This window comes from Lepus europaeus, chromosome 11 (genome assembly GCF_033115175.1).
Source record: "Lepus europaeus isolate LE1 chromosome 11, mLepTim1.pri, whole genome shotgun sequence".
Lineage (NCBI taxonomy): Eukaryota > Metazoa > Chordata > Mammalia > Lagomorpha > Leporidae > Lepus > Lepus europaeus.
In genome coordinates, this window is record NC_084837.1 from 64,775,776 (window position 1) to 64,788,971 (window position 13,196).

Consider the following 13,196-nt stretch of genomic DNA (forward strand, 5'->3'; position numbering starts at 1 on the left):
CATCTGTTCATCAGCTGATGGGCATTTGGGCAGTTTCTGCTTTTGCTTGTTATGAAGAACGCTACCATGGACGGTTCCATACAGGTTTGTGTATAGACACGCATTTTTGTTCCTCTTGGGTGTGCATCTAGAGTTGGAACTGCTAGACTTTTGCAAGGTAGCTGCACTCTTTTTCCATCCCCACCAGTAGATGTCTTTATCTTCTCACTAATGCTTGATATTATAGTTGCCTCTCCATATCCACAGATTTTTTTTAAGAAACCTTTTATTTCATGAGTACAACTTTCATAAGTACAACTTTAGGAATATAGAGATTCTTCCCACCATTCCCACCCTCCCACCCACCCTCCCACCCCACTTTCTCCTTGCTCTCCATTCCCAGTCGCCATTAAATTTGTTTTCAATTGACTTTATACACAGAAGACCAACCCTACACTAAGTAAAGATTTCAACAATTTGCACACACACACAAAATACAAAAACTGAGAACAAGTTTTACAGTTAATTCTCATAACTCATTGAGGACAGAGGTCCTGCATGGGAAGTAAGTGCACAGTGACTCCTGTTGTTAATTTAACAATTTACACTCTTATGCATGATGTCAGTGATCACCCGAGGCTCTTGCCATGAGCTGCTTAGGCTATGAAAGCCTTTTGAATCCACGAACTCCATTAGTATTTAGACAAGGCCACAAGCTAAATAGAAGTTATCTCCTTCCTTTAGAGAAAAGAATATCCTTTGATGGCTACTTCTTTCCACTGGGGTCTCACTCACTGAGATCCTTCATGTAGGATTTTTTTTTCCCACAGTGTTTTAGCTTTTCATGCCTGAAATGCCCTCATGGGCTTTTCAGCCAGACCAGAATGCCTTAAGGGCTGATTCTGAAGTCAGAGTGCTGTTTATAGCAATTGTCATTCTGAGTCTGCTGTGTGGGCTGCTTCCCATGGAGGAACATTATCTCCTTTTTAATTCTATTTATTGTTATTACCAGACACTTGGACTTATTTATGTGATATCTTTAACACTTAATCCTATCTATATGATCAATTTAACAGTTAATATGATCACTTTAACACTTAAGATGACATTATTGGCTTTGGATCAGCGTGATGCGCTGGCCGCAGCGGCCATTAGAGGGTGAACCAACGGCAAAAAGAAGACCTTTCTCTCTGTCTCTCTCTCTCACTATCCATTCTGCCTGTCAAAAAAAAAAAAAAAAAAAAAGATGACATTATTACCACCTAGCTTACTGGGATTTGGAGTCCCATGGCAAGTTTTTAGCTGTACCTTTAGAAATATGTCTGTAGGAATGTATGCCTTCCAACTCTTATTTTTTATTGAGATCTAGCTCTTATTCCCATTCTTACTTTTTACTGAGATCTATTTTCACTTGACTTTATACACATGATTAATTCTATATTAAGTAAAGAGTTCAACCAATGATATTAAGAAGGAAGAGAAAAACAAAAAACTTTTCCTCGACAGTCAAGATGAGGGCTGTTCAAGTCATTGCTTCTCAAAGTGTCAGTTTTACTTCAATAGGCTTCTGTTTGGGTGTTGTGTTATCACAGATCAGGGAGAACATATGGTATTTGTCCCTTTGGGACTGGCTCATTTCACTGAGTATGACGTTTTCCAGATCCCACTTTGTTGCAAATGACCAGATTTCAATTTTTTTAAACTCCTGTGTAGTATTCCATAGAGTGCATATCCCATAATTTCTTTATCCAGTCTTCGGTTGATGGGCATTTAGATTGATTCCATGTCTTAGCTAATGTGAATTGAGCTGCAATAAACATGAAGATTAAGATAACTCTTTTATTTGCTGATTTCATTTCCCTTGGGTAAATTCCCAGGAGTGGGATGGCTGGGTCATATGGCAATTCTATATTCAGATTTCCGAGGTATCTCCAAACTGTCTTCCATAGTGGCTTTACCAGTTTACGTTCTCACCAACAGTGGATTAGTGTACCTTTTCCCCCACATCCTCGACAGCATTTATTGTTTGTTGATTTCTGTATGAAGGCCACTCTAACTGGGGAGAGGTAAAACCTCATTGTGGTTTTGATTTGCATTTCCTTGATGGCTAGTGATCATGAGCATTTTTTCTTGTGTCTGTTGGCCATTTGGATTTCCTCTTTTGAAAAATGTCTGTTTAAGTCCTTGGCCCATTTCCTAACTGGGTTGTTTGCTTTATTGTTTTGGAGTTTCCCAGTCTCTTATATGTTCTGGTTATTAATCCTTCATCAGTTGCATAGTTTATAAATAATTTCTCCCAATCTATCGGTTGCCTCTTCACTTTCCTGGCTGTTTGTTTTGCAATACAGAAGCTACTCAATTTGATGTAATCCCATTTGTTAATTTTAGCTTTTATTGCCTGTGCCTCTGGGGTCTTTTCCAGGAACTCTTTGCCTGTGCCAATGTCTTGCAGGGTTTCCCCAATGCTCTCTAATAATTTGATGGCATCAGGTCATAAATTTAATCTTTAACCCATGTTGAGTGGATTTTTGTGTAAGGTGTAAAATAGGGGTCTTGCTTCATACTTCTGCATGTAGAAATACAGTTTTCCCAGCACCATTTGATGAACAGACTGTCCTTGTTCCAGGGATTGGTTGTAGACGCTTGGGTTGATTTCTGGCATTTCTATTCTGTCCCATTGGTCTATCCATCTGTTTTTGTACCAGTACCAGGGTATTTTGATTGTAACTGTCTTGTAGGATGTCTTGAAATTTCATATTGTGGTGTCTCTGGCTTTGTTTTTGTTGTACAAGATTGCTTTAGCTATTCAAGGTCTCCTGTGTTTCCAAATGAGTTTCAGCATCATTTTTTCTAGACCTGAGAAGAATGTCTTTGGAATTTTGATTGGTATCGCCTTGAATCTATAAATTTGGGAAGAATGGACATTTTGATGATATTTTTTCTTCCAATCCATGAACATGGAAGTTTTTTCAATTTTTTTGTGTCTTCTTCTATTTCTTTAATGTTTTGTAATTCTTATTGTAGAGATCTTTGAAATCCTTGGTTAAATTTATTCCAAGGTATTTGATTTTTTTTTGTAGCTATTGTGAATGGGATTGATCTTAGCAGTTCTTTCTCAGCCGTGACATTGTATGTGTAGACAAAGGCTATTGATTTTTGTGTATTGATTTTATATCCTCTACTTTACCAAACTCTTCTATGAGTCTTTTGGATCCCCTGTATATAGAATCATGTCATCTGCAAATAGGGATAGTTTGACTTCCTCTTTGCCTATTTGAATCCCTTTGATTTCTTTTTCTTGCCTAATGACTGGCTAAAGCTTCCAAGGCTTTATTGAGCAGTAATGGTGAGAGTGGGCATCCTTGTCTGGTTCTAGATCTCAGTGGGAATGCTTCCAACTTGTCCCCCATTCAATAGGAAGCTGGCCATAAGTTTGTCATAAATTGCCTTGATTGTGTTGAGGAATATTCCTTCTAAACCCAATTTGCTTAGAGTTTTCATCATGAAAGGCTGTTGTATTTTGTCAAATGCTTCCTATGTATCTGTTGAGATAATCATATCCACAGGTTCTGAATCCAAAGACTGAACCAGCTGTGAATTGCATATATTTGTGTGTGAGTGTGTGTGGTGGGGGGATTGCCTCTATACTGAACATGTACATTTTTTTCCTTTACAGTATTCTCAAAGCAGTACAGTAGAGCAACTATTTATACAGCAATTACATGACACCGACTAGGTAATATAAATAATCTAGAGATGGCTAATGGATGTAGCGTAGTGCTTCAGTTGCTGTTTGGGATGCCTGCATCCCACATTGCAGTGCATGGCTCGGGTCCCAGCTGCTCTGCTTTAGATCTAATTTCCTGCTGGCCTGTGCTGGGGAGGCAGCAGGTGCTGGCTCAAGTGCTTAGGTCACTGCTACCCACGTGGGAGTTACAGATGAGGTTCCAGGCTCCCTACTTGGGCCTGGCCCAGTTTTCGCTGTTTTGGGTATTTGGGGAATGAAGCAGTAGATGGAGGATTTCTCTTGATCTTTCTCTTTCTGCCTTTCAAATAAAATTTTTTAAAAAGTTGAGATTTTGACCAAGATTTCATATTTTTAAAGAAGATGTATTTATTTGAAAGGTAGTTACAGAGAGATGGAGACAGAGAGAGAGGTATCTTCCATCTACTGGTTCACTCCCAAATGGTTCACTCCAGCAATGGCTGGAGCTGAGCTGATCTGAAGCCAGGAGCTTCTTCTGAGTCTCCCACGTGGGTGCAGGGATCCAAGCACTTGGGCCATCCTCCGCTGCTTTCCCAGGTGCATTAGCAGGGAGCTGCATCGGAAGTAGAGCAGCCGGGACTCAAACTGACTCCCATATGGGATGTCGGTGCTGCAAGCCAGGGCTTTAACCCACTGCACCACAGAGGTGGCCCCTGGGATTTCCTTTACTTACTTTTTTTTTTTTTTAAGATTTAAATTTATTTGAAAGTCAAGAGTTACACATTGAAAAGGAGAGGCAGAGAGAGAGAGAGAGAGAGAGAGAGAGAGAGAGTGTCTTCCATCCACTGGTTCACTCCCCTGTTGGCCACAACGGTCAGAGCTGTGCAGATCCATAATCAGGAGCTTCTTCCAGGGCTCCCATGTGGGTGCAGGAGCCTAAGGACTTGGGCCATCTTCTACTGCTTTCCCAGGCCATAGCAGAGAGCTGGATCGGAAGTGGAACAGCTGGGACTCGAACTGACATCCACATGGGATGCTGGCACTGCAGGCGGCAGCTTTACTCACTACACCACAGCACCAGTGCCTTTCCCCTGGGATTTCACTGACCCTGTCCATCAGTTGGGGAGCATTGCCATCTTAACAGTATTACGTCTGCTCAGATCTTCTATTTCTTCTTGAGTCAGGCACAGGAATTGGCCCCTCATCTAAATACCTAAGTTGTTGGATAGTTGTGCATAGTATTAACTCACTCACTTCTACTCCTTTTCACTGATGTGTTTAAAGCTAAAACTTAGCCTGAGTTTTGCTTCAGCTGTGCCTCATAGGCTGTGGTACACTTTTTAATTATTGTAGTAATTTTGGAATTACATTTTGTGTTTCTTCCTTGATCCAGTTGTTAGGAGCTTCCTAAGGGCCTTTTTACCAAAAACTTTTGTTTTCTGGCTTTGTTGTTAATTTTTAATTTGTATGTTATGCAGTATGTGTGCTTTCAGAGAAAGTATGACTTCTATTTTTTATATTGTCCTGAACAGTCTATTGGCACTTAAAAACTTGTTGTTTTGTCGTTACCTGGGCTGTTTTCTCCGCTTTGGGGTTGTATATCTGTCTTCTTTGTGATGTTTTGGAGGGCTTTTTAAAAAATTATTTTTATGATCACTTTTTAAAGTCTTTACAATAATATAACATTATCTTTTTTTTTTTTTTTTTATTTTTGACAGGCAGAGTGGACAGTGAGAGAGAGACAGAGAGAAAGGTCTTCCTTTTGCCGTTGGTTCACCCTCCAATGGCCGCCGCGGTAGGCGCGCTGCGGCCGGCGCACCACACTGATCCGATGGCAGGAGCCAGGTGCTTCTCCTGGTCTCCCATGGGGTGCAGGGCCCAAGGACTTGGGCCATCCTCCACTGCACTCCCGGGCCACAGCAGAGAGCTGGCCTGGAAGAGGGGCAACCGGGACAGGATCGGTGCCCCGACCGGGACTAGAACCCGGTGTGCCGGCGCCGCAAGGCAGAGGATTAGCCTAGTGAGCTGCGGCGCCGGCCAACATTATCTTTTTTTTAAATTTTTTTTTTTTTTTTTTGACAGGCAGAGTGGATAGTGAGAGAGAGAGACAGAGAGAAAGGTCTTCCTTTTTGCCGTTGGTTCACCCTCCAATGGCCGCTGCGGCCGGCGCATCGCGCTGATCCGAAGCCAGGAGGTTCACCCTCCAATGGCCGCTGTGGCCGGCGCATCGCGCTGATCTGAAGCCAGGAGCCAGGTGCTTCTCTTGGTCTCCCATGCGGGTGCAGGGCCCAAGGACCTGGACCATCCTCCACTGCCTTCCCGGGCCATAGCAGAGAGCTGGCCTGGAAGAGGGGCAACCGGGATAGAATCCGGTGCCCCAACCGGGACTAGAACCCGGTGTGCCAGCGCTGCAAGGTGGAGGATTAGCCTGTTAAGCCACAGCGCCGGCCATCTTTTTTTTTTTTTTTTTTTTTTTTTTTTTTTTTTTTTTAAGATCTATTTTGTTTGAAAGACAGAGTTAGAGAGGTAGAGACAGAGAGAGAGGTCTTCCATCCTCTGGTTCACGCCCCAAATGGCCGCAACGGCACAGCTGTGCCCATCCGAAGCCAGGAGCTTCTTCTGGGACTCCCACGCAGGTGAAGGGGCCCAAGGACTTTTTGGGCCATCTTCTACTGCTTTATCAGGCCACAGCAGAGAGCTAGGTTGGAAGAGGAGCAGCTGGGACTAGAACCGATGCCCATGTGGGATGCCGGCGCTTCAAGCCAGGGCTTTAACCTGCTGTGCCATAGCGCCGGCCCCTAGTATCTTTCAATTTGTAATTTTCTCTTTGTGACTGACAGTGAATGTCTTTTCAGATTTTTAAGAGGCCCCCCACCTTTTTTTTTCTTTGCTGTCAGTGCTAGTGTATGTACTATGTCCATTTCTCTGTTGGGTTGTTCTTTCATTTTTGGGGGCCTTTTGGATATTTAAAAAAATTATCCTTTTTTGGGCGTTTGAGATGCTATTTTTTCACATTTCATATTTGCTTTTTATATTATTATTATGTGGCAATTTAAACTTTTATGTTGAGGCTGGTGCTGTGGCTCACTTGGTTAATCCTCTGCCTGTGGTGCCGGCACCCCGGGTTCTAGTCCCGGTTGGGGCGCCGGATTCTATCCCAGTTGCCCCTCTTCCAGGCCAGCTCTCTGCTGTGGCCAGGGAAGGCAGTGGAGGATGGCCCAAGTCCTTGGACCCTGCACCCGCATGAGAGACCAGGAGAAGCACCTGGCTCCTGGCTTCGGAATGGTGCAGCGCGCCGGCCATAGCAGCCATTTGGGGGGTGAACCAACGGAAGGAAGACCTTTCTCTCTGTCTCTCTCTCACTGTCTAACACTGTCAAATAGAATAAAATAGAATAGAATAAAAAAAATAAAACTTTTATGTTGTATAGTTTGTATTAAATTGCTCTTTCATGGTTTCTGGATTTTTGTACCCTAAACAGAAAGGCATTTTGTCACTATGAGATTTTTTTTTAAAGATTTATTTATTTATTTGAAAGGCAAAGTTAGAGGGGGAGATGGAGAGAGAGAGATGAAGATACAACTTCCATCCACTGGTTCACTCTCCAGTTGGCTGCAATAGTTAGGGCTAGACAAGGCAGAAGCCAGGAGCCTGGAACTCCATCCAGGTTCCCATGTGGGTAGCAGAGGCCCAGCAGTCGGGCCATCCTCTGCTGCCCTCCCAGGCGCATTGGCAGGGAGCTGGATTGGAAGTGGACTTGCTGAGCCTCCAAGTGATGCTCCAGTGGTATGCTGTGGCCCCTATGAGATTTATAATTATATTTTCTTATAATAATGTAATTGTGCCTCCCCATAATAACTTTAAAAAAAAAAAAAGATTTATTTCAAAAGCAGAGTTACAACGAGGCAGATGCAAAGGGGTCTTCCATCTGCTGGTTCGCTCCCCAGATGGGCACAATGGCTGGAGCTAGGCCGATCAAAAGCCAGGAGCCAGGAGCTTCCTCCAGGTCTCCCAGTTGAGTGCAGGGCCCAAGTGCTTGGGCCATCCTCTGCTGCTTTCCCAGGCCATAGCAGAGAGCTGGATCGGAAGTGGAGCAGCCAGAAAAACTGGCACCCATGTGAGATGCTGGTGCCATGGGTGGAGGCTTAGCCTAGTTCACCACCTCTCCAGCCCCGGTGTAAACTTTTTAAAATCTTTGCATATTTTTTTGTATTATGCATTTGCTGTGAACTTTTCAGACTCCCTCCTGTTAGAGTGACAAAATAGGGCCTTGGCTGAGTCTCCAGAGTCCCCATCGCCGGTGGATGGGTGAGGAGGAGGAGGGGGAGACTGAGGAAGAGGAGGGCTGGCTGGTGCTCGCTGACCCGGTGGCACAGACCTCACCGCCTTGCTGGCTGCTCCCTGGAGGGCCGAGGGCAAATGCCGTTGGGTGGGTGCAGATGGGACTCTCAGGAGTTTCTCTCTGAAGGGCAGGAGAGGGCCGATGGCTCTGGGGATGGGAAGGCGTGTCACAGAAGGCTTTAGAAGATGGGAGGAGTGTCTCATGCTTCAGTGCTTACAGGGAGGGTCAGTAAGGAGGGAGGGGTGGAGGCAGCAGGTACCACAGTGAAAGGTTCCAGAGGGGCTGGCCCAGCCTCTCTAGCAGGGAGGAAGGAGGGAAGAGTGGTCTTCGTTTCCCCCTTTCTCCTTCAGAGCAGCTGTGGGGTGGCAGTGATGACAGCGGGCACGTGGGTGTTCCGTGTGTCCTCGTGTCCCCTGAGGCTGGCTGAGGTGACGCTGTGGACAGTCCTGCAGATCCAGAGGCACAGGACCTGGGGCAAGGTCCATGGATCCAGCTCGCCATCGCCCACTGCTCCTCCTCCCCACCCCACACTAACCCTGTTCAGCCATGGCTCAGTCCTGGCCACAGCGCTGCCTAGGGCCTCCTGCTCTCTGTGCCCCGGGACGGCAGGCCAGCAAGCACGCAGTCTCCTCAGGCCGCATGGTGTCTCTGAGCAGTGGTCCGGGGCCCGTCTGCTGTTCACCAGCGTCCAGCCTCCTGTAATCCCAGGAGGGAACCTGGGTACAGCCGAGCTGCCGCCCTGAGGCTGGCTGGGGCACTTCTCAGGAGAGTTCCGTGCCTGCTTCCTGTGTGGTCCTGAGCACTCACTGAGCATCCTGTTTTGCAGGGGGACATGAACTTGTCTGATTCCAGAGATGCCTGGCTAGAAGACGGGCGGGGACGTTCTGCAGAGAGGAGCAGCCACCTGCATCTGGCCACATCCGCCTGGAAGGGCTCAGCCTACAGTGAGCGGCGGGGAGTGGGCATGGCCTCCTGCCCCATCTGGGGCCTTGGGGGGTGACGCTTGCCGGACCCCGCCAGTGCCCAGTGGAGAGCCCCGCTGTCCTGTTTGTTGTAGGCCACAGACCTCCCCAGGGCACTTGCTGCTGCTCTCCAACCAGACTCCCCAGCCCGGCGACCTGCTTCTCCTCCTCCTACCAGGACCTGGCCAAGCATGTCGTGGACACATCCATGGCAGATGTAACTGCTCCCACTCATCGCCCCTAACCAGACCTGCCGGTGGGGGTGGGGGAGTCGGGAGGAAAAGAGCCGGGCAGGTGGGGGCTGCTGCCGTTTGGGGGCTTGAGGGGCTCTCCCGTAGCACTGGCCAGAGCAACCCAGGAGCGCCGTTTGTACTAGCATGACCACTGTGTCCCCAGGTCATGGCGGCTTGCTCGGGTAACCTGCACAGCCTCTTCAGCCGCCAGGCAGCGGCCGGCTGGAAGTAAGTCCTCTGTACAGCTCCTCGCTGCTCGGCTCCCCCTGCCTGGCCTCTCCTCCTCTCTCTTCTCTACGCTGCCTTCTGAGTCCCCGAGTCCCCCGTGGCGACCCCTGGAGCCAGTTTTGACCTCCTCTCTCCTGTCCTTGGTGTTTGCCTCAGCTACCAGGGTGAGGAGCAGGAGGTGCAGCTGTACTACAAGGTGTTTTCTTCCACTCGGCATGGCTTCCTGGGGGCAGGTGTGGTGTCCCAGCCGCTGTCGCACGTGTGGGCAGCGGTGAGTGACCCTACGCTTTGGCCCCTGTTTCACAAGCCCATCCAGACAGCAAGGCTGTTCCAGCGAGTGACCAACAGCATCAACCTAGGTGAGCCCGGAGGCGCCAGGCTTCGGGGGGAGCTCAGCCCAGGTCTGTCCAGTTGGGTGTCGAACTGTGGAATGCTGGGGGGCTGGGGCTGCTGCTGGCCTGGGAAGCATTTAGAGCTAGGTTTGCTCACAGCCCCCCCCCCCCCCCAGTGTACTTGGTGTGCAACACGACCACGTGTGCGTTGAAGCAGCCGCGGGACTTCTGCTGTGTCTGTGTGGAAGCCAAAGAGGTGCCTGCCTTGGTGGTGGTAAAGCTGTCGCGGGAAGAACTTGGGCGCACGTGTGGGGAGAAGCTGCCTGTGGCTTCAGGTCCTCTGGGGGAGGGGCTGCCTCCCGCCATGCTGACTTGCACTGGAGCCGCTTCCTGGGATGTCTGCATTACCTGGGCAGAACTCACGTGTGTGTCTGTCCCCAGGGGCCCCTGTCTGTCATGGCAGCCCAGTCAGTATATGACACCTCCATGCCAAGGCCCAGCAAAAATATGGTCCGAGGAGAAATACTACCCAGCGCCTGGGTCCTGCAGCCTGTCACCGTGCAAGGGAAGGGTGTCACCAGAGTCGTCTACTTGGCCCAGGTGATGAATTCCTTGCTGCCAACCTCACAGATCACCTTTGACCCCCACGCCCACCCCGGGACATTCTGTCCAGCTGGCCAGCATCCTTCAGTGCCCAGCCCTGTGGCCAAGAGCTCGGGAGTCCAGGGTGCTGCTTGGGCTGCCGAGAACAGGAGTCGGGGGGAACTGAAAGTGTATCAGCCTTTGCAGAAGCTGCCCCTACAGAGTCGTAGTGACCCGCAGCCCGGGGCTGATCCCAGGGTCCGCGGAAGACAGAGAAGTCCCTAGTGGCAAGGTAACAGGATGGCCCACAGGCTCAGCTCTCCACTCAGTCCGGACTTGAACTTTGTGTGCGGGCAGTAAAAGCCAGTGCTTGGATCTGGACGGCAGAGCCCCAGGCCTGTGCACTCAGAACGGTGGAGTTCGGGGTGCTTCTCCTCACCACTGCCCAAGGCGGCTCCTGGGGCGGAAGCGTGCCCTGACCCTCTACGTCGGTCTGCGCCTTCAGCTCTTCTCTCTCTGCTTCCAGGTGGAGCTTGGCGCTCCTGGCTTCCCGCCTCAGCTGCTGAGCTCCTTCACCAAACAGCAGCCACTGGTCATAGCCAGACTGGCTTCCTTCCTGGGCAGTTAGCATCTCCCCGGCCAGGCGGTGCTGCACACGCCGCGGCAGCTCTTCTTACTTTCCGTGCCCCGACGCAGGAGCCAGTGCGAGTGGCTGCGGCTGACTGGGCAGCCGGCGCCAGCCCAGGGGTGGCAGCAGGGCCCAGTCAGTGCTTGGTCCTAGCTGGCGCCACGGCAGAGCGAGCGGCCCGAGCCCTGGCCCCGGCTGTCCGCGGTGAATGAAGCTCAGCGCGCTGGCTGGACTTGGCACCTTTATCTCCGTGGCAGACAAGCTGCTCAGGCCGCAGGAGGGAGCAGGGGCAGCAGGCGGAGACTGCAGCGCGCTGGCCAGGTGCTTCCTCCCTCCGGCCCAGCACTCAGCCCAGTCGTGAGGCCGGCAGCCTTCGGCCACGACTCTGCTCCGAACCGGCCTCCTGCATCAGCTCCGTCCCGGAAAACAGCAAAACAGACTACAGGGGCTTTAAAAAATGGCTGCACAAACCAGAACACGGATTCAGAATCTTTTCTCCTGTTGATGTTTACAAAATGCCTTCTGTTCATTTGTGTTTACCCAGCTCTTCCTTTGACTCCCAGAAGAGAATTTTTGGGCTTTGCATCGGTCAGGAGTGTCGAGCTGTGCCCTCTGACTCCCGGGAGACTGCTGGGGCAGGAGGAGCGACACGTCGGGGGGCTGGGGCGGGCTCTCCGAGGGCGGGCAAGACAGCAGCTGCTGGCCGCTGACAAGGCAAGAGGAATTCTAGAAATGAAACATTATTCTTTGAAGATGAGAGAAAAGGTAACTCCTGGGGCAGTGAGGCAGTGAGGCGGTGCTTAGGAGGAAGCTCTGTGCGCGCGCCCTGCTCGTGGCCCCGCGGACTCCAGGTAGGATGGAGAGTGCAGCCCGTGTTCTTGAACCTCAGCCCAGGCTCGGCGGGAGCCCACTATTCTGGATGTTCCCTTGGGAGCAGTAAAGGTAGGAGAGCCCCATCCTTAGTTCGTGCCCAGACTCTCTGTTGGACGAGGGTAACTGGGAATTAAGAGGTGTCTAGATACTGCAGCAAAGTTTTACTTTTCTAAAAATGTTGTCAGGGTTTTATTTTTCCCTCTTACCTCAGGTTATTTATATATTATTGGTTGAAGATTTTACAAATGGTTTTTAAATGTTTGTAAGTACTTTCCTAATTTGCTTTTTTTTTTTTAATAACACTTGACACACTAGTTATGTACTCCCACCTCTTTTCCTGTAAATCTCTCAGTAAGACTGTTGGCCAGAGGCCAGAACACCTGTGAATTAAAAGTCCTGTGTGTGTATTTGACTCAGTGAGGACTGTCCTGGGATGCTCAAGCATGTCACTGAAGCAAGGCGGAATGCAGCCTGCTGGTCATGGCAGGGCCTGCTCGTGGCCCAGTTTCAGGCTGCTGTATTGAGCTGACACGTAGGTTCTGCCCATGCGCCTTGGCACTGCTCTGCATGGTCATTAGCAACCAGATTAGTTGCTCAACTTTAATCCAAATTCGAACAGAAGGGAGGATTCCAGAGTAGTCACTGCCATACGTAACTGTGACCGCAGCGCCAGGGAGCGTCTGAGGCAGAGCCAGTTGTGGGAATCTGGATGGGTGGATAACCAAGTGCTGGCTTTATCCGCTTCCTAGACAAGCCCACACCAGCCCAGCTGAGAGCATCATGAAGAACAGTCGGCCCTCCGTACCCGCGGGCTTCGCCTCAGCTGAGGATGGGAAGTGTTTGAAAGTGGGGCGCACTGCTGATGCCCTGAGGACAGCTGCACCCCTGGGTTTGGGTCCTGCTGCTCTCCCTCCCTGCTCATGTGCACCTGGGAGGTGATGGCCTAAGCAATGGCCCCCGCCATCCACTTGGGGGACCTGGATGGAATTCCTGGCTCAGGTTATTGTGGGCATTTGGAAAGAGCACCAACAGATGGATGCTTGCTCTTTCTTTCTCTGTTATTCAAAAAAATATGAAAAAATATTGTCATTATTCCCTAAACAATTTAGTGTAACAGCTACACATGGCATTTACATTCTATTGGTTTATAAGGTAAGTAACCTCCAGACTTCAAAGTATTCGGGAGGCTGTGTCTAGTTATGTGTGGACCTTGGTACATGCAGGTGTCCTGGAATAGGTTCCCTGTGGATACTGAGGCTGTCAACTGAGGATGACCTTGTAATAAGATGCACAAGTGAAGTCAGGTCTCCTTCTAGATGGGCAGCTCTCAG

The 13,196-nt window shown here is 49.5% G+C and overlaps 1 protein-coding gene across 9 annotated transcripts in view; it reads left to right on the forward strand.

The window, feature by feature from the left end:
* The window catches only part of STARD9 (StAR related lipid transfer domain containing 9), a 126,928-nt gene extending 114,668 nt beyond the window's left edge, over nt 1-12,260 (forward strand). For 5 of the 9 annotated variants that reach the window (XM_062205738.1, XM_062205742.1, XM_062205744.1 and 2 more), the window contains 6 exons: nt 8,854-8,971; nt 9,085-9,206; nt 9,386-9,450; nt 9,607-9,809; nt 9,959-10,038; nt 10,224-10,865. In XM_062205738.1, coding sequence (XP_062061722.1) covers nt 8,854-8,971; nt 9,085-9,206; nt 9,386-9,450; nt 9,607-9,809; nt 9,959-10,038; nt 10,224-10,649 — 1,014 coding nt within the window. In that variant the 3' untranslated portion in view covers nt 10,650-10,865. Of the gene's footprint in view, nt 1-8,853; nt 8,972-9,084; nt 9,207-9,385; nt 9,451-9,606; nt 9,810-9,958; nt 10,866-10,890 lie in introns of those variants that run through there. The other 4 variants (XM_062205741.1, XM_062205747.1, XM_062205740.1 and 1 more) reach the window with 3 other exon arrangements.
* Nucleotides 12,261-13,196: the final 936 nt, after the last annotated feature.